The 27,188-nt window shown below is 40.9% G+C and overlaps 1 protein-coding gene and 1 pseudogene across 8 annotated transcripts in view; one reads left to right on the forward strand and one right to left on the reverse strand.

Moving 5' to 3' along the window:
- Positions 1–6,518: 6,518 nt before the first annotated feature.
- Positions 6,519–11,034, reverse strand: LOC119065515 (programmed cell death protein 2-like; annotated as a pseudogene).
- CFLAR (CASP8 and FADD like apoptosis regulator) overlaps positions 10,545–27,188 on the forward strand; it is a 41,068-nt gene continuing 24,424 nt past the window's right edge. The window contains exons 1-2 of one of the 8 annotated variants that reach the window (XM_053665147.1): positions 10,545–10,647; positions 22,367–22,787. In XM_053665147.1, the coding sequence (XP_053521122.1) occupies positions 22,417–22,787 (371 nt within the window). In that variant the 5' untranslated portion in view covers positions 10,545–10,647; positions 22,367–22,416. Of the gene's footprint in view, positions 10,648–11,190; positions 11,386–11,441; positions 11,758–12,192; positions 12,676–18,134; positions 20,277–21,336; positions 21,857–22,366; positions 22,788–27,188 lie in introns of those variants that run through there. The other 7 variants (XM_053665155.1, XM_053665150.1, XM_053665149.1 and 4 more) reach the window with 7 other exon arrangements.

Genomic DNA, 27,188 nt, shown 5'->3' on the forward strand with positions numbered 1-27,188 from the left:
TGAATATGGTCACAAAATAGAGGAAGAAGTGAAGGCTATACAAAGTGAAAGAAAGGAAAATGTACAGGGAACCAACAGTGATGGGAAGGAAACCATGACTCAAATGAATGATTTGAAGCAGAAGGAAGAAATAAGTATTCAGCCAGAACAGAATGTTCAAGAATTGAAAAAAAAAAAAGAATTCAAAAAAATGAGGAGAGGCTTAGGAACCTCCAAGACAACTTTAAACATTCCAACATCTGAATCACAGGGATGCCAGAAGGAGAAGAGGAACATCAACAAATTGAAAACTTATTTGAAAACAATGAAGGAGAACTTCCCCAATCTGGCAAAGGAAATAGACTTCCAGGACATTCAGGAAGCTCAGAGAGTCCCAAAGAACTTGGACCCAAGGAGGAACACACCAAAGCACATCATAATAATATTAGCCAAGATTAAAAAGAAGGAGAGAAGCTTCAAAGCAGCAAGAGAAAAGGAAACAATTACCTCCAAAGGAGTTCCCATAAGACTATCAGCTGATTTCTCAAAAGACATCTTGCACGCAAGAAGGGGCTGGAAAGAAGTATTCAAAATCGTGAAAGGCAAGGACCTACATCTGAGATTACTCTATCCAGCAAAAATATAATTTAGAATGGGAGGGCAGATAAAGTGCTTCCCAGATGAGGTCAAGTTAAAGGAGTTCATCATCACCAAACCCTTATTATGTGAAATGTTAAAGGTACTTATCTAAGAAAAAGAAGATGATCAAAACTATGAACAGTAAAATGACAATAAACTCACAACTATCAACAATTGAACCCATAATAAATGCAAAAACAAACTAAGCAAACAACTAGAACGGGAACAGAATCATAGAAATGGAGATCACATGGAGGTTATCAGTGGGGAGGGGGAAGGAGGAGAATGGGGGAAAAGGTACAGGGAATAAGAAATAAATGGTAGGTACAATACAGACAGAGGGCGGTTAAGAATAGTACAGGAAGTGGAAAAGCCAAATAACTTATATATATGACTCATGGATGTGAACTAAGGGTGGGGGAGAATCCAGTGGGAGGGAGAGTGCAGAGGAGAGGGGAATAAAGGAGAGAAAAAAATTACAACTGTAATAGCATAATCAATAAAATACACTTTAAAAATAAAAAATGAAATGAAAAACAAATAATATCTAGAATATTTCCCTCACTCCAAAATTTTTCTCGTGTCCCTTTATAATCAGCACTTCTCACTAGAACCACTGATGTACTTTCTGTTACTATAGATTTGTTTTGTCTATTCCGGTAGTTTGAATAAATAAACCACACAGTGTCTGGATTCTTTCATTGAGCAGAACGTTTTATTCTGAAACCTTTTGTTATAAAAATGTGCAATAATAGAGCTAAGCTGAATTTTATAGTGATATTCACATACTTACCACCAGATTATATCATTAGATTCTACTACACTTGCTTTAACACAGCTTATTTTTCCATCTTATATTTTGATGTATTTTAAAGATATCAGTATATTTCCCTGCATATCAGGCATAGTTATTTATGTTGTTGCACAAGTCAATTGTTTTTTTTCCTTTTTACTACTGAGTAGCATTGTATTGTGTGATATACCATGATGGCTTCTTCATTTAATAGATATTTAAATTATTTCTGGGTTTTTTTGCTTGTTATGAGTAAAGCTGCTAAGAATGTCTGGATACAAGTCTTAGTATGGATATGTGCTTTTATTTCTCTCAAGTAGGTACTTAAGAGTGCTTTTTGGGGTCATATTGTAAGTATACTTTATAACAAATAGCCACACTTTTTCCAAGTTTTTGTAGCATTTGACATTTCTGCCAGCAATGCATTAGAGTTGTAGTTGTTCCACATTCTTACTAAAACTTTGTATTGTTAGTGTTTCTTTATTTTTGCCATTCTGGTAGGATATTAATTTACATTTCCCTGATAACTAATGATATTGAATACATTTTCATATACTTATTTGCCATGGTATAATCTACTATGTAAGTATCTGTTCCAATCTTTTGCCCATTTTTAAAAATAGGACATTTGTTTTATTATTCAGAATAGATATAATTTACATATTCAAGCTTTGTGTCCACTGGGAAATACGTATTAGAACTAATTCCCCCTAGTCTGTTTTGCTTTTTCATTTTCTTAATGGTGGTCTTTTGAAGAGCAGATTTAAAAAATTTTGGTGGACACCAATTTATAAATTTTTTTATGTTAGTGCCTTTCCATGTCCTGACTAAGAAATCTGTGCCAGCCAAAGGTTGCAAAACTTCTTCTCCTGGGTGCCTCTAAGAATCTTATAGTATATAGCAATGAAAAGTTAACTGTACCAACATATAATACAATGAATCTCATGAACATAATGCTGAGCAAAAAAGGAAAACCAAAAGAATAACATTTCTTTTCATTCACAAAGAGTGAAAAAACTGTCAGAACTAAGCTACACTATTTAGAGATGCATACATAAGTGGTAAAACTTATAAAGGAAATTATTATCTCTGAAGTTAGGATAGTAGTTACCTTTCAGAGCAAGAAGTGAGTTATGATAAGGGAGGAGCCCATAGGAGACCTCTGAGATGCTTCTATTTTGTACCTCAGGTGATGATTATCCAAAAGTTTGATAAAAAATTCTTCATTAATGTGTGTATTTATGTATCATGCACTTTACTGAATTCTTCACATTTTACAATTTGGAAAAAATTCAAAGAGCTCTAGCTTCATTGTAATTCTTTATTATTAAAAACAAACAACCTCAATAAAAGCATTGGAAAGTAAGGGGAAAAAAGTTCCAGAAAGTAGAGTTAAAAGACAAAGAGAAAATAGGAGGAAAAAATACAAAATAAGTTCAGAAGACAAAATATTAGAGGGGGAGAAAGGGGAAGAGATAGAGAAAGATGGAGAAGGAGAGAATATGAAAAATGGATGGGATAAACCACCAACTAAATACTTAAAGAAAGTCTCTGGGAACTGAAGGTTGTGTTTCAAGACTGAAGACCCTGAGTGCCCAGCGCAGTGAATGCAAATTGTGGGTGCAAAGCATGTATTGTGAGATTTCAGAATATTGAGGGCAAAGGAAGATGCTACACACTTCTTATATTAGAATTCTCCAGAAAAAAACAGAACAAATAGATATATAGAGATAATTTTAAAAGAGATTTATTATGAGGAATTGTCTCATGTAATTATGGAAGTTGACAAGTCCCACAATCTGAAAGACCAAGGCCCATGAAAGCCAATGGTGCAAGTCTCAGTCCAAGTCCCAAGGCTTGAGAACCAGGAGCACCAATGTCCAAGGGCAGAAGAAAATGGATGTCCCAGCTAAGGCAGGGATAAAATTCATGCTTCCTCCTCTTTTTTTGTTCTAGTCGGGCCTTCCAACGACTGGATGATGCCCACCCACCGAGGGAATAGCCATCTTCTTTACTCAGTCTAACTATTCAAATGCTAATCTCTTCAGGTAAGTCTATCACAGACATACCCAGAAATAATCTCTTACCTCCTCTCTGGGTTTTACCTCCTCTCTTTGTTCAGTCAAGTTGGCACATAAAATTCACCATCATGCTTCCAGAGAGGAAAGTGGGAAAAATTTCACACATAAAATATAAGAGTCAAAATGACTTTGGATGATTCAATAGGAAAATTGATTGTTAGAAGACAATGGGCAACTGGAGATCCCAGATGGTGAAGGTGTGAGTGGAAGCTGCACTAACCTCCTCCCAGGACCAATCTGGAACCACAGCTGAATTGTAGAAAAATCATCATGAATAACCAACTGAAACCCCAGCTGGAGAGAAGCCTTATAACCAAGGACAGACAGAAGAAATCACTTCACCACGGAACTGGGCACTTAAAATTACAAACAACTTATCTTGCTCACCCATGTATACTTTATGAAGCTAGATGAAATAAAATTTTTGAATAATAAAAAAAGAAGACAATGGGATAAATGCTTTCCACATTCTGAAGAAAACTTACTTCCAATTTAGCTTGTGTTATCCCAGAGAGGGAATAATAAAGGCATTCATAGACTATAAATTCTTACCCATTTTCAGGAAACTTCTGGGGGATATTGCTGCACCTTAATGAAAGAACAAATCAAGAAAGAGAAAGACATGGGGTATATGATACAGAAGAGCCACATGTAAAGGAGATAAAGGGAATTGCCAGGTTAATGGTTTAGGGAGATCCCAGAATGACAGCTGGACGCTCTGTGTAGAAGTAAACCAATACAGACTGAAGCATGTCCAACAGCTTTAGAAGTCACTTCTTCAGGAGCCTGAAATTAATAATATACCTTATGTACCAATAAATTGAGACATGATTTGGATAACTGACAAAGAATCTAGCTAGGGTCAAATTATTTAAAAAACCAAACAAGACAATTATTAACTTCAGGGAAAACTAAAAGTTGCACAGGTCATCATTTTGGTATATCATTTAGCTGTGACTATTGTTTGCATGATTACAATAGTATAAGTACTAAAGATTGCTCTAATCAAAATCAGACTATAAGCACTTGGAAAGATGGTGAGATGAAAAGGTTGGAGTAACATGAAGCAAAAGTTATGGGAAAAGAGTGCTATAGTCTCAAACCTAAAATAATCAAGCAGTAACAATATAGGCATGCTATTTAAAAAATAAATACAATAATCATCTAAAAGAAGTGATAGGTTACCTGTGAGGAGGGGTTAACTAAATACAGAAAAAGTGCTTTATTAAATCCAGCATTTGCCCTGACTAGTGCATGGTTCAGTCAGGTGGGCACTGCCCCACAAAGTAAAAGGTCACCATTTAGGTTCCCGGTCGGGGCACATGCCTGAGTCTTGAGTTTGGTCCCAGTCGGGGCATGTAGTACAAGAGGCAACTGACCTATGCTTTTCTCTCACATCGATGTTTCTCTCCTCTTTCTCCCTCCCGTCCCCTCGCTCTAAAAATAAATAAATAAAATCAATAAATAAATTCAGCATTCAAGCATGATTTTTAAAGTTTCCCTTCCTTCTTCCCTTCCCCCTTCGCCTCCTAATAATCCAGCCCGAAAGCCACTATGTGGAGCAGGGCAAAAAAGGCCCCCTAGCAGATGGCTGTCTCGTATGAGGTGTCAGGGCCTGAGCAGATTGTGGGCAGTATCCATGTTGGGGGAGAACGGTGAAAGTGGGAGTGGTAATCTCACATTTTTTTGCCATTTATATCCCCACTTCTGGGAATTGCCTCTTTATATATTTTCTCACAAACTCTTTATTGTATATTTTTCTTTTTGATTATAGTTTATATACAAACTCATATATATGTATACATACACACACACATACACACAGTGGTACCTTGGTACTTACTATTAATTCATTCTGGAACTCATGACAAGTGCCAAAACTGATGAGTACCGAATGATGGAGCATTTTCTCTTGCTGGGTGGTATTGTGACTCATACAAGTTTTAGCAAGTGTGACAAGTCCCGAGTAAGTGACAAGTGCTGAAACATTTTTTTCTTGTTAAAACATGATGTGTACAGGGTTTGATGAGATCTGAAGTAAACGAGTACTGAGGTATGAATATATGTATATATACACATACACACACAACATAGTATTTTCAAGGTTTATCCATATTATGGCATGTATCAGTACTTTATTCCTTTTTATGGCTGAATAATCTTTCATTGTGTGGCTATACCACATGTTGTTTAGACATCCATCAGTTGATGGACATTTTGGTTGTTTTTGGCTATTATGAATAACACTGCTATAAGCATTTGTGTACCAATATTTGCATGGGCATATAGTCATTTCTCTTGGGGGTGGAATCTCTGGTTCATATAGTAACTCTCTTCAATTTTTGGAGGACTGCCAGACTATTTTTCAAAATGGTTTCACCATTTTACATTTCTACTATCAATGCATGAATATTTTAATTTCTCCACATCCCGAACACATTAGATGACTTTTTGATTCTAGCTGCCTAGTTGGTATGAAGTAGTATATTATTATGATGGTTTTGATTTGTATTTCCTTGATGACTGATGATATTGAGCATCTTTCACGTACTAATTGGCCATTTGTATATTATCCTTGGAGAAATGCCTATTCAGATGTTTTGCCCATTTAATAAATAGAAAAATTATTTTATTTTTCTATTTATTATTGAGTTGTAAGTGTTCTCTATACAATCTGAATACAACTCCCTTATCAGATATAGAATTTGAAAATATTTTCTCTCATTCTATAGGTTGTCTTTTCACTTACTTGATTGACTTTGAAGTACAAAAGGTTTTAATTTTGAGGAAGTCCAATTTATTTAATTTTTCCTTTTGTTTCTCACACTTGAGTCATATCTAAGAACCCTTTGTCAAATCCAAGATCATTAAGTTTCACTTCTATGTTTTCTTCTAAGAATTTTATAGGTTAGTTCTAACATTTGGGTCTTTGATCCATTTTGATTTGATTTTTTATGGTGTGAGGTAGTGGTTTAACTGTACTCTTTAAAATATTCTTGTGAATTTATTGATTTTGAGAGAGAGAGAGAGAGAGAAAGAGAGAGAGGCTCGTTTATGCATTCATTGGTTGCTTCTTGTTTGTGCCCAGACAGAAAATCGAACCTGCCACCTTGGCGTACAGGGAGGATGCTCTAACCAGCTGAGCTACCTGGCCAGGGCTCACTGCACTCTTACCTGTGGAAATCCAGTAGTCCCCCTATCATTTGTCGAAAGAACTATTCTTTCCCCATCGAATAATCTTAGCACTCTTTTGTCAAAAATCAGCTGACCATGTATATATGATTTTATTTCTGGCCCCTTGATTCCATTTTATTGATCTACATGTCCGTCCTTATGCCAGTACCACAGTACTTTATACTTTTTTTGTTAAACTTATTCTTAAGTGTATTATTTTTTATGCTATTGCAAATGGAATTGTTTTCTTGATTTCATTTTAGACTGTTCATTGAAAGTGTATAGAAATAAAATCAACTTTTGTGTACTGATTTTTTTACTTAATTAGGCATATAACCCATTTTTATTGAAGAAATATACACATAAAATAATTTCACCTAGCCCACCATTCAGTTAACCATTTCACACCTAATACATATCTTTCCTGATTTCTGTCTGTGCACGTACATATGTTCAAATATTTTTAAAAATATACAATCATACTAGGAATCCATCTACAATGGTGTCTTGGTGTTGATTCAGGTTTGTACCTTACTGGGTGTGCATACAGGCCCCTATCACTAAAACTGTGTAGCCTCCCACTGGATAGATACACCAAAATTTATGTAATTCCTTGTTACTGGGCATTTTTGTTTTAATATTTAGACACTAGTACACAGTACCTAAAACAACATCTTTGTACCTCTCTCTGGTATAATTATTTCCATAGGATAAAGTCCTAAAAATGTAACTGCAAGGTTTAAGAGATTATGAGCATGTTTAAGGCTTTACAAGGCTGTTTTCACAATGTATGTTAACATCGGCCTTCCAAACACATTCCTCTGTGTAGCCAGTGAGTGCCCAGGCTGCAGCTTTCAGCACAGGTGAAGCCAGTCAGGACACTCCGGCTCAGTCTGTCGGCCTTTAGGTAGTTGAGCAGCATGCCCTGGAATTCAAATGTATGTACCACCGGCATATCATTTCCTCGCGGTTGGGGGCGGTATTTTCACCAGAGATCCAGATGGGGGCAAGCCCTCTGTCTTAGCTGAGAATCTGAGTTCCAGGGTTATTTTAGTTTTAAACTTTAGGAAAATTTTTATCGTCCCTGAATTCACATTTTGCCATGGAATCCAATTCTTCCTCGGGTACTTCACCCGTGCTCCCTATAATCTCCACTTCACCCTCCCCCCCACCGAAACTTCAGGTGTGATCTCAATCTTCTGTTTCTGAGATGATTTCAAATTCTGGAAGAAGGAAGTTGTGGTCTGGAACTGTATTGTCCAAATTACCTGCCTACAAGCCTGCACATGCCGCAATCTCCAGTTCAAAGTCTGGTGCTCCTTACTGCAGAGATGCGCCTGATAACACCCGCAAAGCCCACAGAGATGGAGCCTCGGACTTGAGCTTGAAGGCACTCGGATTCACCCGTCTCTGGGGGAGGATCCTCCTGTGAATAAGTCATTTTTCTCTCCGTAGCTGATTTCTTAAAATGCTCAGGCCTGCGTAGCAGCAGGCGAGCGGCAGAAGAGGAAGAGGTTGTGGTGGAAGGCGCCTGCACGGCCGCGCAGGGGCGCCCACAGCTGCAGCATTAGAGTAGGCAGGGTCTGCACAGCCGCCTTGCCCAGCCCGGCCCACGTGGCTGGGGAACTGCACGCTGCCCCGCCCCCGCGAAGCCAAGCTCAGCCTCCCGCCGCGCTGCGGCGCGTCTGCCTTTAGCACCCACAGGCGGCTGGGAGTTCGCACCGACTGATTTGTGTATATTGATTTTATATCCTGAAACCTCGATGAACTTGCTCATTAATTCTAATGGTTAGGGGGGGCATTCTATATACAAGATCAAGTCATCTGTAAATAGAATTACTTTTACATTTCCAATCTGGATGTCTTTTGTTGAACAGAAGGGAGGACAGCAGAATTTTTTTAATTGAATTTTTTTCCATTACCATTTAATCCCCTTATACACCCCGCCCCTGCATCATCACACTCTTTCCCACATCTACCAGTCCTTTTTCTTTTGCTCCCTTCACCCTTACCTGTCTTCCTGTTCTATGTCTGGCTCTATTTTCCTTGTTAGTTGTTTGTTCACTAAATTCCACATGAGTGAAATCATGTATATGTCTTTCTCTGACTGGCTTATTTCACTTAATGTTCTCCAGGTCCATTCATCCTGTCACAAAGGGTAAAATTTTGTTCTTTTTTTACTGCTAAGTAGTAAATGCCCACTGTGTAAATGCCCCATAGTTGTTTTATCCACTCATCTACTGCTGGATACTTGGGCTGCTTCCATGTCTTGGTGATTATAAATAATGCTGCAATGAACATAGGGGTGCCTATGTTCTTTCAAATTAGTGTTTTGGGTTCCTTGGGATATATTCCCAGAGGTGGGATCACCGGGTAAAAAGGAAGATCGATTTTTAATTTTTAAATAGTTAATTATTTTAAAATCTTTATTGTATTTATTTTTCTTTACCATTTAGTACCCTTATAACTGCACCCCCCAGCAATCATCACACTGTTCTCCATATCCATGAGTCCTTTTTTGTTTTTGTTCAATCCCTCCTCCCCCTAACCTCCCAGCCCCCATTTTTAATATTTTGATGTATCTCCATACTGCTTTCCACAGTGGCTGCACCAATCTGCATTCCCACCAAGAGTACAGAAGTGTTCCCCTTTCTCCACATCCTCACCAGCACTTGTTTGTGAACAGCAGACTTGCTTGTCTTGTTCCCGATCTTAGGGGGAAAGCACCCAGTTCTTCACCATTAAGTGTGTGGTTAGTTGGTTTTTCAGAGGTGCTCTTTGTAAAGTTGAGGAATCCCTTTCCATTCTTAGTTTGCTGAGTGCTTTTATCATTAAAGGGTGCTAAATCTTGTCAGATACTTTTTCTGTATCTATTGTAATGATCATGTAAATTTTATTTATTTTTATTTCATTGATATGATGTATAACATTAATTGATATTCAAATGTTAAACCAATCTTGCACTCCAAGGATAAATCTCACTTGGTCATGATGTATTATTTTTATATTTTGCTGAATTTGGCTTACTAGTATTTTATTGAGAAAGTTTGCATCTTTATAAGATAATTGGTCTGTAGTTTTCTTTGCCTGTGATGTCTTTGTCTGGTTTTTGGTATCATGATAATAAGGCCTCTAAACTGAGTTGGGAAGTGTACCCTCCTCGTTCTGGGCTGAATTTTGCACCACTGCCCCCACCAGACTCATAGGTTGAAACCCTAACCCCCAGTAGTACCTCAGAATGTTACTGTATTCAGAGATGAGGTCTTTTTTTAATATATACTAACTGCAGATTTTTTAAGATTTTATTTATTTATCTTTAGAGGGGAAAGGAGAGAGGTTGGGAAACATCAATGTGTGGCTGCCTCCATACATTGTGCTCCTATTGTCTATATCTTTTTTAGTCTGTTTTAGTAGTTTGTCCATATCCATTTCATCTAGGTTATCTAATTTGTTGGTATACAATTATTCATAGTGTCCCTTTGTAATTCTTTCTATTTCTGTAGGATTAGTAGTAATGTCCCATCTTTCATTTCTGACTCTAGTAATTTGAGTCTCTTCACAACCCCACTGAGTCAATCTAGTTAAAGACTATTAATTTTGTTCACCTTTTGAAAAAAATCAGCTTTGGGTTTAATTGATACTCCCTATTGCTTTTCTCTTTTATATTTAATTAATTTCCACTTTAATCTTCATTATTTACTTCTGCCTGCTTTAGGTTTAGTTTGCTTTTCTTTTTTCAGTGTCTTACAGTGGAAGACACATGAATATTAAAGAATAGGCCACCGCAATAACTAAATAAAATTTAAAAAAAAGAACAGACCACCGCATAACGACGAAGTGGACATTGTATGCTGCCACGTCCGCTGCAGGGCTTCGCTTTCTTTTTTTTTTTGTTGTTTTGTTTCTGTGCTCCTCAGCTTCCGGGGTAAGGAATCCTGAAAGCTCGCAGCGCGGTAGGACATGCCCTCGGCGGACAGAACGGTACGTGGCCCCTCTTAACCCGCAGCTCCAACCCTCCTCAGACTCTCAGATGTAATTTTAGGTTTTAGTGTCAGCGTTGCCTACCGTGGGCCCCGCTCGCCCCTGTCGTGTCGCTGGCCGAGCCCTCCAAACTCGCACTTCCTGCCCTGGCTCTGGGCTGGGGTGAAGCGAGGAGGGGTGCTGGGCCAGGGTCCTGAGAGGGGTGGCCCTTCTGGCAGATGACTCAATCCTGCAGATTCCTTACCTGTGGTTTGCCCCTGGGCACTGGCGGGGGCGGAGTCCCCCCTCCGCCCCCGCCCACTCCCTCCGGGCTCCCAGCCCCTCGCCCGGCTCACCCCCGCACCTCGGATTTTCAGATGGGCTGGCAGAGGCCTCCGGGGTCCTCGGGGAGGTTCGTCTGATCCATCCGACCAAATCATCCTGGGCCCACTGAAGCAGAAGCGGGCCGCAAGTTTTGGTGGCAGGTCGCCAGCGTCCTGTAAACTTGGCTTAAGATCGTTTTGAAAGTTGCTCAACACCCAGGGGAACTGTTCAAAAGATTTGGCTGTTTTCCTTCCGAGTTGTTGTTGAGAAAGACTTCCTGCGGCAATATGTGCGCGCGTTTGCATTTATGCGGAGGAGCAGCGGGCCTGGCAGGAATTTTCACTCTTTTGAAATAGCCTGAAGTGTCTCAAAGCAGTGTAATACTGGTATTTTGGGAAATTGCAAGAAAAAGTTGTCCTGGGACAGTTCAGCCTGGTAAGATTTTTGTAAAGCCTCAGATAAAACTTGATTTCAAGATGTTCTTGCTTGACCGGGTCTGGATTTGGAAACAGCATGCTCTTTCAAATATTAAGTGGCTTGCAACAGAACAAAGGCCATTGAAATTCAGACTAAGTTTTTAGTTCAAGGAACAGGAAGTTCAAGGGACAGACAGTAAGTTCAAGGCCGCTGAAAGCTCTCGTGAACATTTTCTTTGTTGACTTTGAAATTTGTTTACCCAAGGAGAGGTAGTGCTAATACGGCGATAGCAAACGTGAAGCATTTTCGACAATAGGCATATCCGGATAGCCTGAAATCGGTAACAAACAGGCTCATCTGGCCCGACCTGCTTTACTTAAGAGATTTCGGGTAAGACTAACAGACATCTGGGTATTTTCCCTCCGGTGGTTTACATAATCTTATGAAGAGTTTCAGTGGAAAGAACAGCAAAAAACTTGACCCAACTCCAAAACCAACAAACAAAATCCCAAAACTTGTTTGCCATACTGAACTTTTCAGTTTTTATGCTAACACTTGGGTTGTTTACAGCTTGTAGGTTGGCTGTTCGATTAAAATGGCGTTTTTGAAGACTTCATGTTTCGTAGTGTTTGTAACTGACATTTGCACTTCCTTTATTTTTACGCCCAGTCTTACACCGGCTTTCTTTGGTGGATCCACCCGCAGCCCCGCAGGAACTGGGTGCCACTCGCGCCCTATGGAAACTTGCGCAGGGGGCATTGGGAGGGTAGTCACAGGCAGGTTTTTAGTTTTGTTTTTTAAACAATAGCAGGAGCCTACTGGAAGCTGAAACTAAAGTATGTTTTTTGTTACTGAGACGCCCCGGGCCCACTCGCCTCCGCCCTCAGGGGCTCGGTGGGCCGCAGCAGCGGCGCCCACTCGTTTTCCATCTGCTGCCGGTAACCTCGGGCGCCAGAGAGAGTTTAGTGTCCCCGAAAACTCCTGACCTTTGCAGGGCTTCTGGGGAGGGTTGCATGGGCGGCGCTCCCATGCAGTTTCGCCTGCGGAGGTGACGCGCAGGGGCTCAGAGCACACACATTCCGGACGCCTACCCCAGAAGCGGTCTCCGACCCTCTGCCCCAGTTCCTGGAAGTTTCAACTTTGGATTTTCGGAGCGGCAGGTTTGAGGGTGCCTTTCCCCGCGGAGATCCAGCTGGAAGAGCCGGCGGCTGCCCCGGCGTGAGTAGACCGACCTACGCCCCTGTTGCCCGGGACTGGGCTGTCAGGACACTACCCTGATCGGGCAGAAACAGCACTCCTAGTCACCTGGTGTGTTGCTTTTTTAAATCCTCCGGAATGGATTCCGTTTGATTATTTCTTCCTTATGGAGGCCCCAAAGGCTAATTAAACTCGTGTTTATGTGCCAAAATGCCTTCTTTCCTTTAATTCATTATAATCCTACCAATATTTATCAAGCTTCTCTGGACCAGGCAGAATTCTGGGTGCTGGGAACAAAAAGATGGATCTGGACTTGGTTCCTCTGCTTTCCTTACCAGAGGGACAAGAAGAACTATTATTATTGCCCTGTTTCTCCTTTATATTCAGCTCCTGTCACCTCCTCTAGGAAGACTTCACAATCCACCCAATGGGTTCCTTTCCTCTATACTTTCATATACTCACTGGCTATCCTTGCACTTCATAGGATTGCACTTAACTCCCTGTATTGTCAGAGTTATTTATTTACTTATGTATGCATTTATTTGTGCATGTTTTGGAGCTAGGGGAAGGGAGGGAGAAAGAGAGGAAGAGAAATATCAGTGCGCAAGGGATATATCCACTGGTTGCCTCTCACTCATTCCCAACTGGGGACCCTGGCTGGCAACCCAGACATGTGCCCTGACTGGGAAACGAACCTGTGACTTTCTGGTTCTCAGGCAGGAGCTCAGTCCACTGAGCCACACCAGCCAGAGCAAAAGTTTTTTCCAAAACTTTTAAATCAAATTGTGTTATAATTATCTGGGTTAAAATACATGCAGAGTAAATAGAGGAAGTCCCCAGGAGTGCATTGCCTAAGATAGCCAAAGGTTACAATCTTTTAAGTGTTTTTTAAAAAATATTTTCTCTTTGTTTCTCTATTTTGTGTGATGTTTCTACCATTGCATTTCAGAGCTGCTGGATTTTTTTTCTTTTTCTATTAATATCTCTGCTTTTCTCACATGTAATTTCACTCCTGTCTGGTATCAATGTTTCTAATGAAAAACAAATTTTTTTGTTCTAATGACCACTTTTCTTGTTCTTAAGAATGTGTGTATCCACAGCTTATAATTCATTAATCTGCTTGTTCAGAAGCCCAGATTTTTTTCTTCCTCAACTTTGTGTTTAGAGAAATAATTTTTTCTTTGACCCTATGCACATACAAATGAATAAATGAATATATAAAAAATATATTCTTGAATGTTTTCTTTCAGATAAAACTGCTTCACTCCCACTCCCACTTTGTACCCTGTTCAGTATTTGTTTCTCTGGTTATCTCTGCTTTTAGCCACTTTGTCTTTTTTGATCATTTAAGTTAAAGTGCCGAACAGACAAAAAGTTTCTTCATTATTTTCCTCTTATTCTAGATATTGGATTGTCATCTTTAGAAATTCAGTACTTATGAAAGAACTAACTCTACCGGTTTGATACCACATTTACCTGCATACTCAAGATGGTTTATGTCTTTTGCAATAAACTCATCAGTTGGAGACATTAACTGATTATATATATATTTTTTATTCTACATTTTATTTTACATTATAAATGTAATATATTTGATGTATATATCTATTTTATAATTATTATTTATATTTACTTCAAAGTAATTGAAAAACTTTTGTAGCTACTGGTTCTAGGGTTTAAGATATCTCCTAGGGTAATAGCATCTGATTTTACAAGTGGGAACTAAAGCTTCGTTATTCACTTGTGAAATTCTAGAGTTTTTTTTCTTGAACTTTTTTTTTGGATTTCCCCTTTTGCTTATATATCTTTTCTTTTTTTACTTGAGGCATTCAAAAATAGTTTTAAAGTCAATGATCTTTGTTTTCAAGAGTAGGCAAGAGCCCTGGCTGGTGTGGCTCAGTGGATTAAGTGTTGGTGCAAACCAAAGTGTTGCTGGTTCAATTCCAGTCAGGGCACATGCCTGGGTTGTGGGCCAGATCCCCAACTGGTGGTGCACAAGAGACAACCACACATTGATGTTTCTTTCCCTCTCTTTCCCCCTCCTTCTCCTTCTCTAAAAGTAAATAAAAAATAAAAAAAAAATAAAGTGTAGGCAAGAAACAAATATTACTTAAATTTAGAGAATTTGCTTTATTTTTTGCCAAGGAATTGAATTCTCATAGTAAATCGATGAATGGCAATAAACGCCATACATTGTTCTCTGGTTTTTCTCAATAACGTGAGTGAATACAGCAATAGCTCATGGAAGATTAGTTGTATATTAAACTTACACCATCTTATACATGGTATTAGTAATTTTGAGGATGTCAGAAGACTATCCTATTTGAGAAAAAAATTAAAATAAATTTAAATTTCAGCACTTTTGAGTTCATCTTAGGCAAATCATGCTACATGTGGATCACTGGCCTGGATGTTTGGGAAAGATGGAAATTTTGACACATAAATCTTACAGTTTTAGAATTTGTGATAAGTGCAAAAGACAAATTTTTAGCTAAAAGCATGAGGAGATGTAATTTTGCTTAAAGGCCAGAGGATGTCTGTTGAGCTTGGCTGGAGACATTGTACTCTACCAGCTCCCAAGATGCCCTGTGTGTGGGTTCACTAGCTCTTATATTCAAACAACAGCATGGTTACCCCCATATAATTGTAAAAGCTTTCTTTTATAAGCTCTGTCTCCTGAATCTGAAAAACAAATTCCAAGTAAGATACCTTACTCCACCAGCAGCTATATCTTGCTTCAGTGCAGGGTATGGAAGAATGAGTAGGCATTACACATGTGTAGACATGCTGAAGCTGCGTAGTGTTGAACAGTTTGTTGGCTCAGGGACGAGGAGAGTGAGCTTGGCAGGCCTGGCCAGGCTACCACAGCCTAATGAAGATGAGTAAGAACTTAACCTGTCTTCAAGGATGTTACTACATATGACAGGGATCCAACTAGAATAAGATAAATGCCAGAAAAGAGTAAAATAATGCTATGAAGAAGGAGGAGATGACTTTATTTGGGAGTCAAAACAAGCTTAAGGAGGACATGCCTGGAAAGACAGGATAGAATTTTACTAGGCAGAGACTGAGAAGAGGGAAGGAGCTTTCCAAATGGGGGGGAAAGACTTAAGCAAAGATGTTGAGACCGAAAAACACTGTCCGGGAAACAGTGAGATTTTTATTTGTCTTGAGTTAGATTATGGGTTGGGCAGAGGTGGGGTAAACTGTTAGGTGTTTGGGCTCCGTATGAGAAGTTTGCCCTGGTGAAAATTTAACTTTGGTTAAGAAGGAGTGGGCCACTATATTAAATGCATTTAGCTTTAATGTCCCTAGGGACCCTGCTCATGTTTCTGTATTCAGTTTGATAATTCACGATCTCTTTTTGGTCTAGATCCTTTCTCATTCTGTGATTCTTTCAATCCCTTGTTTTCTCCAGCCTGGATGTTGGGACCAGGGGAGTTACTGGAGGTCATGTTGTTGGAATTTGTGGGAGCTTCCCTGAGAGTCATGGGGCTGAGCCGCATCAAGGAACTTTATAAAATATACCTTCTAATTTTATGTCATTTTATAATTGAGATTGTCTGTTGTTTGCAGGCAATTTGCTATAATTGAAATGCACTGCTTGTGAAGCCAAATAATGTTTGATGAGTATTTTTAGCCATTGATGCATAAGAATGATTAGTAACATCCCAAATTGAAATGTGTTTATGCTTCAGGCTAAGTACATGGTCTGTTAGGCTCTTGTTTGGTATATGTCCGAATTTCAGAAATTCCAGAAACCTTGTGGTGAATGACCTCATTTTAAATATTTGTGGATGGAGCACAAAATGACATTTCACAGTTGTGAGAGGAAAGATGGGTTCATCACACTGGCTGCTTGAATTGTTACACACACAGCCCTGACCCCCAGGTTCTGTACACAAATGGAGAGGGAGGGCAGGTTCTGCTATGTTCAGGGTGAATGCACAGAGCTCCTGTGAGATGGCCACACTCTGTGTTGCCCATAGAGTCCTGTCACCCTTTCTCCTTTTTCTTTAATCCTCACCTGAGGATGTTTATTGATTTTTAGAGAGGAGTAGGGGGAGAGAGAAAGAAAAAGAGAACATCGATGGGTTGCCTCCTGTGTGTACCCTTGACTGGGGATCTAACCTACAACTTAGGGATGTGACTCAACAGGGAATCAAACCAAGAACATTTTGGCCTGTGGGAGGACATTCCAGCCAACTGACTCAGCCTGGCCAGGGCATACCTTCTCCTTTGTCCTTTCAGAAACTTCGAGTGACTCCCTCAGGGACTTCATGTTCATGTATCAGTGGGGACTCCCAGACACCTGAAAGTTGCAGGTTTACATGCTGCTTTCTGCAGCTGGCAAGGCAGGCACGTTTCTGCAAACTACATCTGCTTCCCTGCTGTGGCTCGGTGGACAGGATCTTGCCATGCCATGCCATGCTATGTTTCATGCCATGCCATGACCTTGTTTCAGGTAGACAAGCTATATAAAGAGTGGAATCTTATGCATATCTTTGGATAGGTTAAGGTATGGTGGGAACCAGTTATGCTGGCTGTTATGCTACTGGTTACAGAGGCTATTGTGTGCTTCGAATACCAGATGGTTTGGAGCAAAGTTTATATTCTTCGAGACAGATGAAGAAGCCTGACTAAAGGAACCATGTTTCACTGTCACCAATAATGAGAGGAATGCTGGATGCTAGGGAGTTAATGTACTTGGTAGAAGGTGTTACTGACCCAGTCTGTGTGCATTCTTCCCAGGAAAGCTTTACACAGCAGGAGATTCTTCAGCTGGCCTTGAAAGCTGAGAAAGGTTTTGCTCGGCAGGTAAATGGAAGAGGAAATCCAGGCAAAGGCACAGAGTATGCATAGGAAAAAACTTCTTGTTTGTTTGAAGCCAAATGGCAAGGTGTGTGTTAATGAGAGATGAGTGCAGGCACTGGACCACGAGAGATCTTGAATGCAAAGAAAATTGGGACTTGCAATGGGAGATGAGGAACCATTGGAAGGTTTGAATTATTCTGATTGGAGGTTGGTTTGGAGAGGGTGAAAGCCATAGGCAGGGGAACAGAAAGGCCAGGGGAACCATCTGGGTGAGAAATGGGTGCTAGGGCACACCCTCATTTAATGAGCAGGTGCAGAAAGAGGGTGTGGAGGAGAGTCAGGTTAGAGAGGGACTGCCTAGGATATAGAGGTGTGAGGTCACCCAAGGGAGGAGGGCTTCAGGGAGGGGTTAATCCATAGGTCCTGGATGTGGTCCCTGGGAGGCCAGCAAGGCCTGTACACCAGCATCGTCAGTAGGAAATGGGACATTAGGGTGAGAAGAGGGAGGCACTCACCTCTGGCACAACAATTAAAGATGTACCTAAAAACTCAGTAATCAAGATGAATAATATTTTAATGCAGTATTTTCAAAAAATGGCATTAGTGCAAAAAAAATCTACAATGAACAAAACATCAAAATTTAAAACAGACAGCATCAGAATCACTCATTTTCTCTTTGTTAGGGTCTCGTATGGCTCTGCACAGAGTGTCAATGTGCAAAGGACATGCAGGGAGGGAGGATGCGGGTGGAGGCGTGTTGGGGAGTGGACTGAAGTAATTGATCGAAGCATGGAGGGCAGACTCTTCCTTTATAAAGGCCCAGCCTCACTTGAAAGGAAAAAATGGAAAGGATGGTCTGCGTAGGGGATCTCAGGCTTAAGGATTTTTTTTAAAGATGGAAGAGACTTGGCACCTGCTTACTAGATGAGGGGAGGAGTCCCCTCAGGTAGGGAAAGATTGATGAAAGAGTAGAGCTCATGGAGAGAGGGGAGGGCGCAGGGACAGTGGGTGGTTCTGGGCAAGCCCAGGGGCAACAGGGGCCAGCCCCACAGTGGGAATGTGGAAAGTTGTGGGCGCTCGCTCCTCACAAGTGGCAAAGTCACTTGACAAGAAATCATCTGACGTGAAAGGGCACCAGTGGGTGGTGTTAGGATGGAAGAAAGCAGTAAAGGTGGAGCCCTTGTGAGGAGCTGACCAAGGTCTTGTAAAAACAGTTGTGGAGCAGCCATAAGGGGCCTGCTGAGGTTGAAGACCTCAGAGTGTGGTGGGATCTTTTCCCATCCCTTCAGCAAGATTTGCTACTCTAGACATGAATGCAGGAGGCTCCTCAGTGAGGATGGGGTGCTGGGGTGATGAGCCATCCTGCTTTCCCGGGACTGAGGAATTTTCTGGGACACAGAACTTTTAGTCCTAAAACTGGACAATCCTGGCAAATCAGGACCAGTTAGTCACTCAAGGTATTGCACAGTTGGTGGTCAGGAGAGAAAATGGCGAGAGAATGGAGGGTGCCAGGTGGAGAGAGTTTGTGGCATATACTCTAGGTCCAGTCTAGGGAGAAATGGAAGTGAAACTATTACTTGGTAATAATTTGTGAAAATTCACTCATTTGTTCATTCATCCATTCAACAAATAGTAATCGAGTGCCTACTGTGAGTCAGGCACTGGGGTCCATGCAGAAGATTTAACCAAAATAAGATATCGGTGTCCTCACGGCCCATCCTTCTGTGGTGGCTAGTGTCCACTGGTCCTCAGGGCCTGTTCTCACCTGTGTCCAGGGAGTGGAAAACAGCAGGCGGTATCTCCCCGGCTTTTTTATAAGTAGAATATGAATTTAGTTCTGCCAATTAGGTGCATTCAGGCAAAGTTTATAAACAGAAGTGAGGTAGAGACCAATAGCTGGTTGCTTTTCTTAGTTTCTCTGCTGGCAAGCAGGCAGTGGTGACTTGGGGATCTGGGCAGCAGCACTTTGGTGTCCAGTCGCCAGGCTTGGAGTGTGTGGAGGCAGGAATGGTGGTGGTGGGTTGCCTTCTGGTCTCTGGATCACTGCACGTGTTCTTTTTTATTTTAAATTCTCATCAGAGAATATATTGATTGGTTTTAGAGAGAGAAGGAGGAGAGAGAGAGAAGACATCGATGTGAGAGAAACATCAATTGGCTGCCCTGACTGGGGATCAAACCCCAAACCTGCTGGTACAGGGGATGGTACTCTAGCCAACCAAGTAACAAGGCCAGGGCTCACTGCAGGCGTTCTCGAGCTCAGTCCTGTCTGTGGCAGCCTCCTGATTCTCCACTGTCTTGGCTGAGTGAGACTCGGCCTTTCTGAGAGTCCCAGGAATCTTTCTCAGAAGCCCAGCCGAGAGCCCCTTCCTCCAGCCCTTGCAGCAATGTTGTAAGCACCTGTATTAAAAGCATTTCTAACGAAAATACCTGGTTTCTGTTTTTAATACCTGGCACCCTTTTCTGTTAGTCAGTTTGTAGAAATTAACTCTGGTAATTTAGAGCAGCTTTGTTTAAATGATAATTAGGACCTCCCCATGACTTCCAGAAATGAAACTGGAACTGGTGTTAGATTTTAAGTCATTCAATGGTGAAGATCAGAAACAGTTTGTTCTAGAGTATGGGTGTGGAAAAAAAGGAAAAGCATAGTCATTCAGGTGAACTTCGACAGTCAGGAGGGCCTGGGGGGAAGACAACAGGAATTTTTAAAGAATTCTCAAACAGTCACCCAGATGCCAGTTGTGTCTGGCTGGAAAAGCCTTAAAATAGTGGTGTGAAATGAAACCAACATAATGTTGATCAGGAGGACTGGGCATTTGAAAGAAGGAAAGAAAACGACGGGCTCACATAGCTCCTCCATCCTTCCCCTGCGTGAGGCGAAGCAGGTGACTGCAGAGGAGGTGAGTGGATGCTGAGCAGGGCAGCTTCGGCAGGATGGAGCTGCAAGTGATGGGCAGGGTCCTTCCTCTAAAGAACTCATTCCATCTGCTACCACCCTTCTTCACCCTCTTGGCCCCATCTTTTGAGAGTCATGTTAATTAAAATCTGATCTGTTCTTTTCGAGGATAACTTTGCGATGCCTCTAGGCTTTCTTGTTCTAAGGTTTATCTATACATACACCAAGGAAGTTCTACAAGCATTCTGAATGTGGTATGTGAGTATGGAAGAGACAGAAACTAATTTTTAATTTTAAAAACCTACAAGGATTTCTTTTGGCTTGCTATTGTCTTCTAATTTTATTGTACCGTGGTCAGAGAATGTGGTGTGAGGAGTATTTTAGTGTCTGTATACTTGTTGTCCAGCTTATGAAGCAAAATACCACAAATTCAGTTCTTTCCCCCCTGTGTTTTTATCTAGTCATGTTCCATTTATCTGGTTATAGAAAACCAGTGTTTATTATTACTACATATGTTTTAATATTCTCACTACATGTGCACACACACACACACAAACCCCCTAAACAATATACTTGTTGGAGCAAAAGTAGGTTTACAGTTGCTCAAATGAAAAGTAATACAATAAATAATACATAATACTGGAATGAATTCTGTGTTTCACGTACTCACAACTGTAAACCCTATTTTTGTGCTGCCTTGTATAGTACTATTTTTGAAACATTTTGTCTAGGCAAAAATATCTGTTTTGTTTGCTTTTTGTTTGTGAGATTCATGTAGTTTAGGTTCATTTTCAGAACTGCATAGTACTCCATTAAAAGACTACAACATTTTATTTAATCTCTTGTTGGTAGGCTGGCCTATCACTCTACCATTCCCACCCATTTTGACTTTCTAACCTAATATCGTCCCTTTGTTTTCATGTAAATTTTTTTTACTTATGTGTTTTTATTTAAGATGCCTCAAAACTTTTGTGGACTGAGATTATATATAAATAAAAATATTTATAAATAAAATAGATTTAGGGTTCCATTCACTAAATATAGCTAGATAAATCTATAAATATACTTGTATGCAAATATGTAGCTGTAGCAATAGTTAGCAATTTGGCTGTTGGGTTGTGTTCCCAACTATTTATTTGCTATGATTAATTTTTAACCTGACATGTTCTCTGATAGAAACAGGCACGGTACTCTCCCGAACACTAACACTTTTTAAAATGGAAAACAGAAATGAAATTGAAATTTTAACATAGATAGTGACTGTCATTTGCAGCTTAAAATTTGAAAGAAAATCGTTTGCTTTCCAGTGGCAGAAACTAAGAATACACCATAGCATGACCTTCCCACTGCTCCCACCCGGATCCCAGCCCAGGACTGGGATCTTCCCCCAGATCTTCTGTTCCCCCTCCTTCCTGCCACTGGAACTCTACTGGTAATTTCGGCCCTGCAGCAGTGCATGGAGAGGCAGGGGAGTCTGGCACTTTTCGGGGAGGAGGGAGGTGCTTCTGGTCTGAAGAGGTGATCAAAATTCGTCAAGGTTCAGCTGTGCTGGCAGGCCCCCTAAGCGTTCATGATGAAGCTGTGGTAAGGGCCTGGGACTTTGGGAGGATGGCAGCGAAGTTCTCTGCTCACAGGTAGAACGAGGGACTGTAAGGTAGGAGAAACACTGGAAAAAGGGATGGGGAAGGAACACATGCCTCCTTCTCCTGTCATTTTTGTATTCCAGAGGGTCCCCTTTGCTGTGACCCAGGCAAGGTCACTGGGTTTTTTGTCTAGATGGTTGCTTAGTCATTGGGTCCCCAGTGTGCTTCCCCCTTTACGATACTATGTGCTCATAATTTCTGATATAGTATGTGGGGTTTTTTTTGGAAAAATTTGTCTCTGGTTTCATTTCATTTAAAATGTAAGTTATTTTCTTTGTGTTAGTTTTGTATCAGTTTCTTTGTCAATTGAGGATCGCTAGTTGTAGACTTAACAGTATGAATCTAATCTGCTGGGTTTGAGAGTCCAGCAAGAAAGGAAGAGCCCATATTTTGAATTTTAGGCATAAATTATGTTGATAAGAAGTTTTTAAAAATTCCCTTTTAACCATAGAACGACTTCATTGGAGAGGATTCTGAGAGAGATGAAGAAAGCCATCAGAAATGAAGTCAGTAGCCTCACGGCCTTCTGTTAACTGGACTGGAGTCTTATTACTGCACTTCTTTGCGAAGACCCTCTACGTGACTTACATGATGTCGGCTGAGGTCATTCATCAGATTGAAGAGGAACTCGATGACGATGAGAAGGAGATGCTTCTTTTTCTGTGTCAGGATGTGGCGGCAGATGTGGCTGCACATAATGTCAGGGACCTTTTGGATAGTTTAAACGAGAGAGGAAAACTGCCTACCATGGGCCTGGCTGAGCTGCTCTACAGAGTGAGGCGGTTTGACTTGCTCAAGCGGATCTTGAAGATGGACAAAACGACTGTGGAGACCCACCTGCTCAGGCACCCTCATCTTATTTCAGACTACAGGTAATCCTGAGGCTGGGAGGCAGGATCCTGAGACTTCTGAGCGAGAGAAATAAGGACAGCAAGAAAACTAGCCTCCTCACTGTCTCTGCTCGCTGATCTAGCTGCTTGATAAGTTACTTCATTCCTTTAAACTCTTTGCATTTTTTTTAAAGATTTTATTTACCATTATTTTTTCGGACTATAAGATGCACCCCCCAAATTTGGGAGGAAAATGGGGGTGTGTCTTATAGTCCAAATATAGCTTACCTGGCTCACTGTGTGGTGGGGGATGGCGGCCTAGGTTATTTATGTAACTAAATATTTTACCACATTTTTTGCTTAAAAATTTTTTTTTCTATTTTCTTCCTTTAAAACCTAGGTGCATGTTATGGTCGAAAAAATCCAGTATTTACTTTTAGAGAGAGGGGAAGAGAAATATCAGCAGGTTGCCTCTCATATGCTTTTTGTCAGGTGGCCAAACCCACAACCTAGGCATGTGCCCTGACTGGCAGTCAAACCAGTGACCTTTTGCTTTGTGTGACAACACCCAACCGAGCCACCCCTGTCAGGGCAAACTCTTTGAATTCTTAGATTGTATTTGCGTGAAGTGATTGGAAGGGATGGATGGTATGTATTTGTCTGATGGGTATAACAAGCGAGATAGGAATTAACTAAAGACCTCAGTAATCCCTACCAGCCTCTGTGACATATGCAGTGGCCTTTGTTGCCTTGATTTTCTATGATGTCAGGCCTGGCAGTTTTCTGACTAAGAAAGGGAAGTAAGTCTGGGAATGTTTTTTCCTGACTAGAACTCTATGAGCCCCTGGAAATCCCCACTGGTGTTTCCGTTGCTGAGGCAGCTAGTGAGTTGGGTTTCCTTCTTGTGAAGTTCCTGCATCCAGAGGCTCTGGGGAGCCTACTTTGAACATCTCTGCAATTCACCACCGTGAATTGCAGCCCTCTTCAATTCAGAGAGGAATGTCTGCTGGAGTCCCTTTTATTTTAGACGGCCTTTAAATTGTTCCTTCTTTCTCTTCACACAATAGTCTCTTGGAGCTTCTGGGGTGCACAGAAACCACCAAAAAGGCTATTTGGGGGGAAATGAAGAGAACTTAAATTAGCAGTTCCTTTTTCTTCAGCCCATCAGCCTTAGTTATATCAATAATGTATCTTTTGAGATGATATACATTATTAAAACTTTTAAAGAGAGTTGAAAGCAGTGTGGGCCTTGGAAAATGGCTGAAACTTGAGGTCTGCAGGCCCGATTCAAGCCTCATATAGGCTGAGTCAGCCACTAACATTGGTTGGGCCTTTTTTCCTGCTTGTAAAGCTAAGAATAATATAATTTCACAAGTTTGTTTGTGAGGATCAATCGTGATAATTTAGTATGTGAAGTACCTTTTAAAACTGTGAAGCACTCTAAAATGTAGTATATGCTGTTATTCTTGATTATCTTCCGCCTCTCCAACCATCATATGTCTGTAGTCAACCTTTTGGGAGGCACCAACTGGGTTTTTATGAATAGATTAGGGGCACTCCCTCCCTTTTCTGTTTTCTGTCTATGGTGAGTGGAAGCAGTTGCTAGAGGCTTCTGGGCAGAAAGGCCGGGCAGTGGGAGGTGAGTGCTAAATTCATTTACTCATCTGTTCAGTAGGCATTTTTGTGGGTTGACATGTGCCAGGTATTTGGGAAGTGCTAGAGCAAAAGGAATGAAGACTTTTCTATCCTCAGGACTCTGAGAGTCTAATTGGGAAAACAGCCCTCTAAGTAGTGATGATAATTTTAAGGTAGTAACACTAATCATGAAGTGTCCTTTGAGCCCCAACAAAGTGTGACGGGAGCTCTGAATGCAAAGAGGTGACTGAGTCAGGAGGGGCTTTCTACACCAACACATCTGCTCTGACAGTTCCGAGACTCTACGTGCCCTTTAGCCTTTGAGTTTCAGAGTGGGCTGGAATATCCCCAGGTGTTACTTTGCTTTAGAATTTTGTGACTCAAAGAATGATGGTCACGAGGTCTTCATCAGCATCACCTGGAAGCTCGTTAAACAGAGAAGACAAGATCACTTTCAGTCCTATTTCTGTCTTCGTCTTAGTCATTCAGGTTCTTTACTTATTTCTTCACAACTTTTAGGGGAGCTAGGGGATCTTCAGGGAAGTTTTTATTCTCTGAGTTGTTTTCAGAGCAGTTAGTGGAAAGAGAGGTACCATCTCCTATTGAAAAGAGGAGAAAAATGAGTTTCCTTAAGATCTCTTTTTGGGGTGATCTAGGCTTTCAGTCTTATGGGGGGTACATTGAAATGGAGACAAGAATTAGTCTTTTTTTTTAAAGATTGCATTTATTTGTTTTTTAGAGAGAGGGGAAGGGAAGGAGAAAGGGAGAGGAACATCAATGTGTTGTTGCCTTTTGCGTACCCCCTACTGGGGACCTGGCCTGCAATCCAGGCACGTGCCCTGGCTGGAAATCGAACCAGAGACCCTTTGGTTCGCAGGCCGGTGCTCAGTCCACTGAGTTACACCAGCCAGGGCAAGAATTAGTCTTTTTTAAAAAAGATATGTTTTATTGTTTGTGCTATTAAAGTTGTCCCAATTTTTCACCCTTTGCCCCCTTCCATGAAGCCCCCCACACTCCCTCAGGCAATCCCCACACTGTTGTCTATGTCCATAGGTCATGCATATACGTTCTTTAGTGGCTGCTCTCTTCCCTATGTTTGTACTTTACATCCCATGACTATTCTGTAACAACCAATTTGTACTTAATCCCTTTACTTTCTTCCCCATTACTCTGACACCACTCCCATCTGGTAACCATCAAAATATTTTTCTGTAACCCTGCGTGGTGTGGCTCACTGGATTGATTGCTAGCCTGTGAATGGAAAGGTTGCTGGTTCAATTCCCAGTCAGGGCCCAAGCCTGGGTTGCAGGCCAGGTCCTCAGTTGAGGGCATGCCAGAGGCAACTGATCATGTTTCTCTTGTACACTGAAGTTTCTTTCCCTCTCTTTTTCTCTCCCTTCCCCTCTAAAAATAAATAAATGAAACCTAAAAAGGAAAAAAACATACTCTGTATCTGTAAGTCTGTTTCTGTTCTGCTTGTTTATTTTGTTTGTAGATTCAGTTGTTGGTAGATATGTGTTTATTGCCATTTATTGTTCATATGTTTGATATTCTTCCTAAAGAAGACCTTTCAATATTTCATATAACACTGGTTTGGTGGTGTTGAACACCCTTAGCTTATTCTTGCCTGGGAAGCTCTTTATCTATCCTTCGATTCTAAATAATAGCTTTGCTGTGTAGAGTAATCTTGGTTGTAGGTCCTTGCTTTTCATCACATTGAATATTTCTTGACAATCCCTTCTGGGCTGCAAAGTTTCTTTTGAGAAATCAGCTGACAGTCTTATGAGAGCTCCCTTGTAGGGAGCTAACTGTTTGGGACTCTCTGTGCTCCCAGGACTTGTGTGTCTATTTCCTTCACCAAGTTAGGGAAGTTTTCTGTCATTATTTTTTCAAATAGGTTTCCAGTTTCTTGCTCTTTCTCTTCTCCTTCTGGCACCCCCATGATGAGAATGTCGGTGTACTTGAAGTTGTCCCAGAGGCTCCTTACACTAGCCTCAGTTCTTTGGAATCATTTTTCTTTGTTGTGTTCTGATGGGTTGTTTTTTGCTTTCTTGTATTCCAAATTGCTGATCTGATTCTTGGCTTCATCCACTCTATTGTTGATTCCCTGTAAATTGTTCTTTATTTCAATTAGTGTATCCTTTGTTTTTTACTGAATCTTTTTTGTGTTGTTGAGGTCCTCGCTGAGTTCATTGACTATTTTTATAACCAGTGTTTTGAACTCTGCATTAGTGGATTGCTTGTCTCCATTTTTATAATTCTTTCTCTGGAGTTTTGTTCTGTTCTTTCAGTTGGGCCATGGTTTTTTGTCTCCTCATTTTGGCAGCCTCCCTGTGTTTGTTTCTGTGTATTAAGTACAATTGCTACATCTCCTAGGGTTGGTAGAGTGGCCTAATGTAATAGGTGTCCTATAGGGTCCAGTGGCACAGCCTCCCCTATTATTCAAGCTGGGTACTTGAGATACATCCACTGTGTGGGCTGTGTATACCCTCCTCTTGTAGTTGAGCTTTGATTGCTGTTGGCACATCAAAGTTCAGCCACTGTCTTGTGTTCTGTCCCAGGTCATACAGTATAAGCTACAAAGTGATCCAAAGATGGCTGCTACTTGTGCTGGGTTTGTAGGTGCCAAGGAGAGGCCAAGCTGTGAACCCAGGCTGGCTACTGCTAGTACTGGACCTGGGGCAACCTAATGAGAGTTATAGGGCTCAGGGAGGCCAGATGCTGCTTGTTTGAGAGAATTTAGGAAAATTTTCTCCTGAAGCATAGCCAAAATAAGCCATTCATATGGAAAAGCTACTGGAAACAGCT

This window comes from Artibeus jamaicensis, unplaced genomic scaffold (genome assembly GCF_021234435.1).
Source record: "Artibeus jamaicensis isolate MK-2021 breed Jamaican fruit bat unplaced genomic scaffold, CSHL_Jam_final contig_391, whole genome shotgun sequence".
Taxonomy (NCBI): domain Eukaryota; kingdom Metazoa; phylum Chordata; class Mammalia; order Chiroptera; family Phyllostomidae; genus Artibeus; species Artibeus jamaicensis.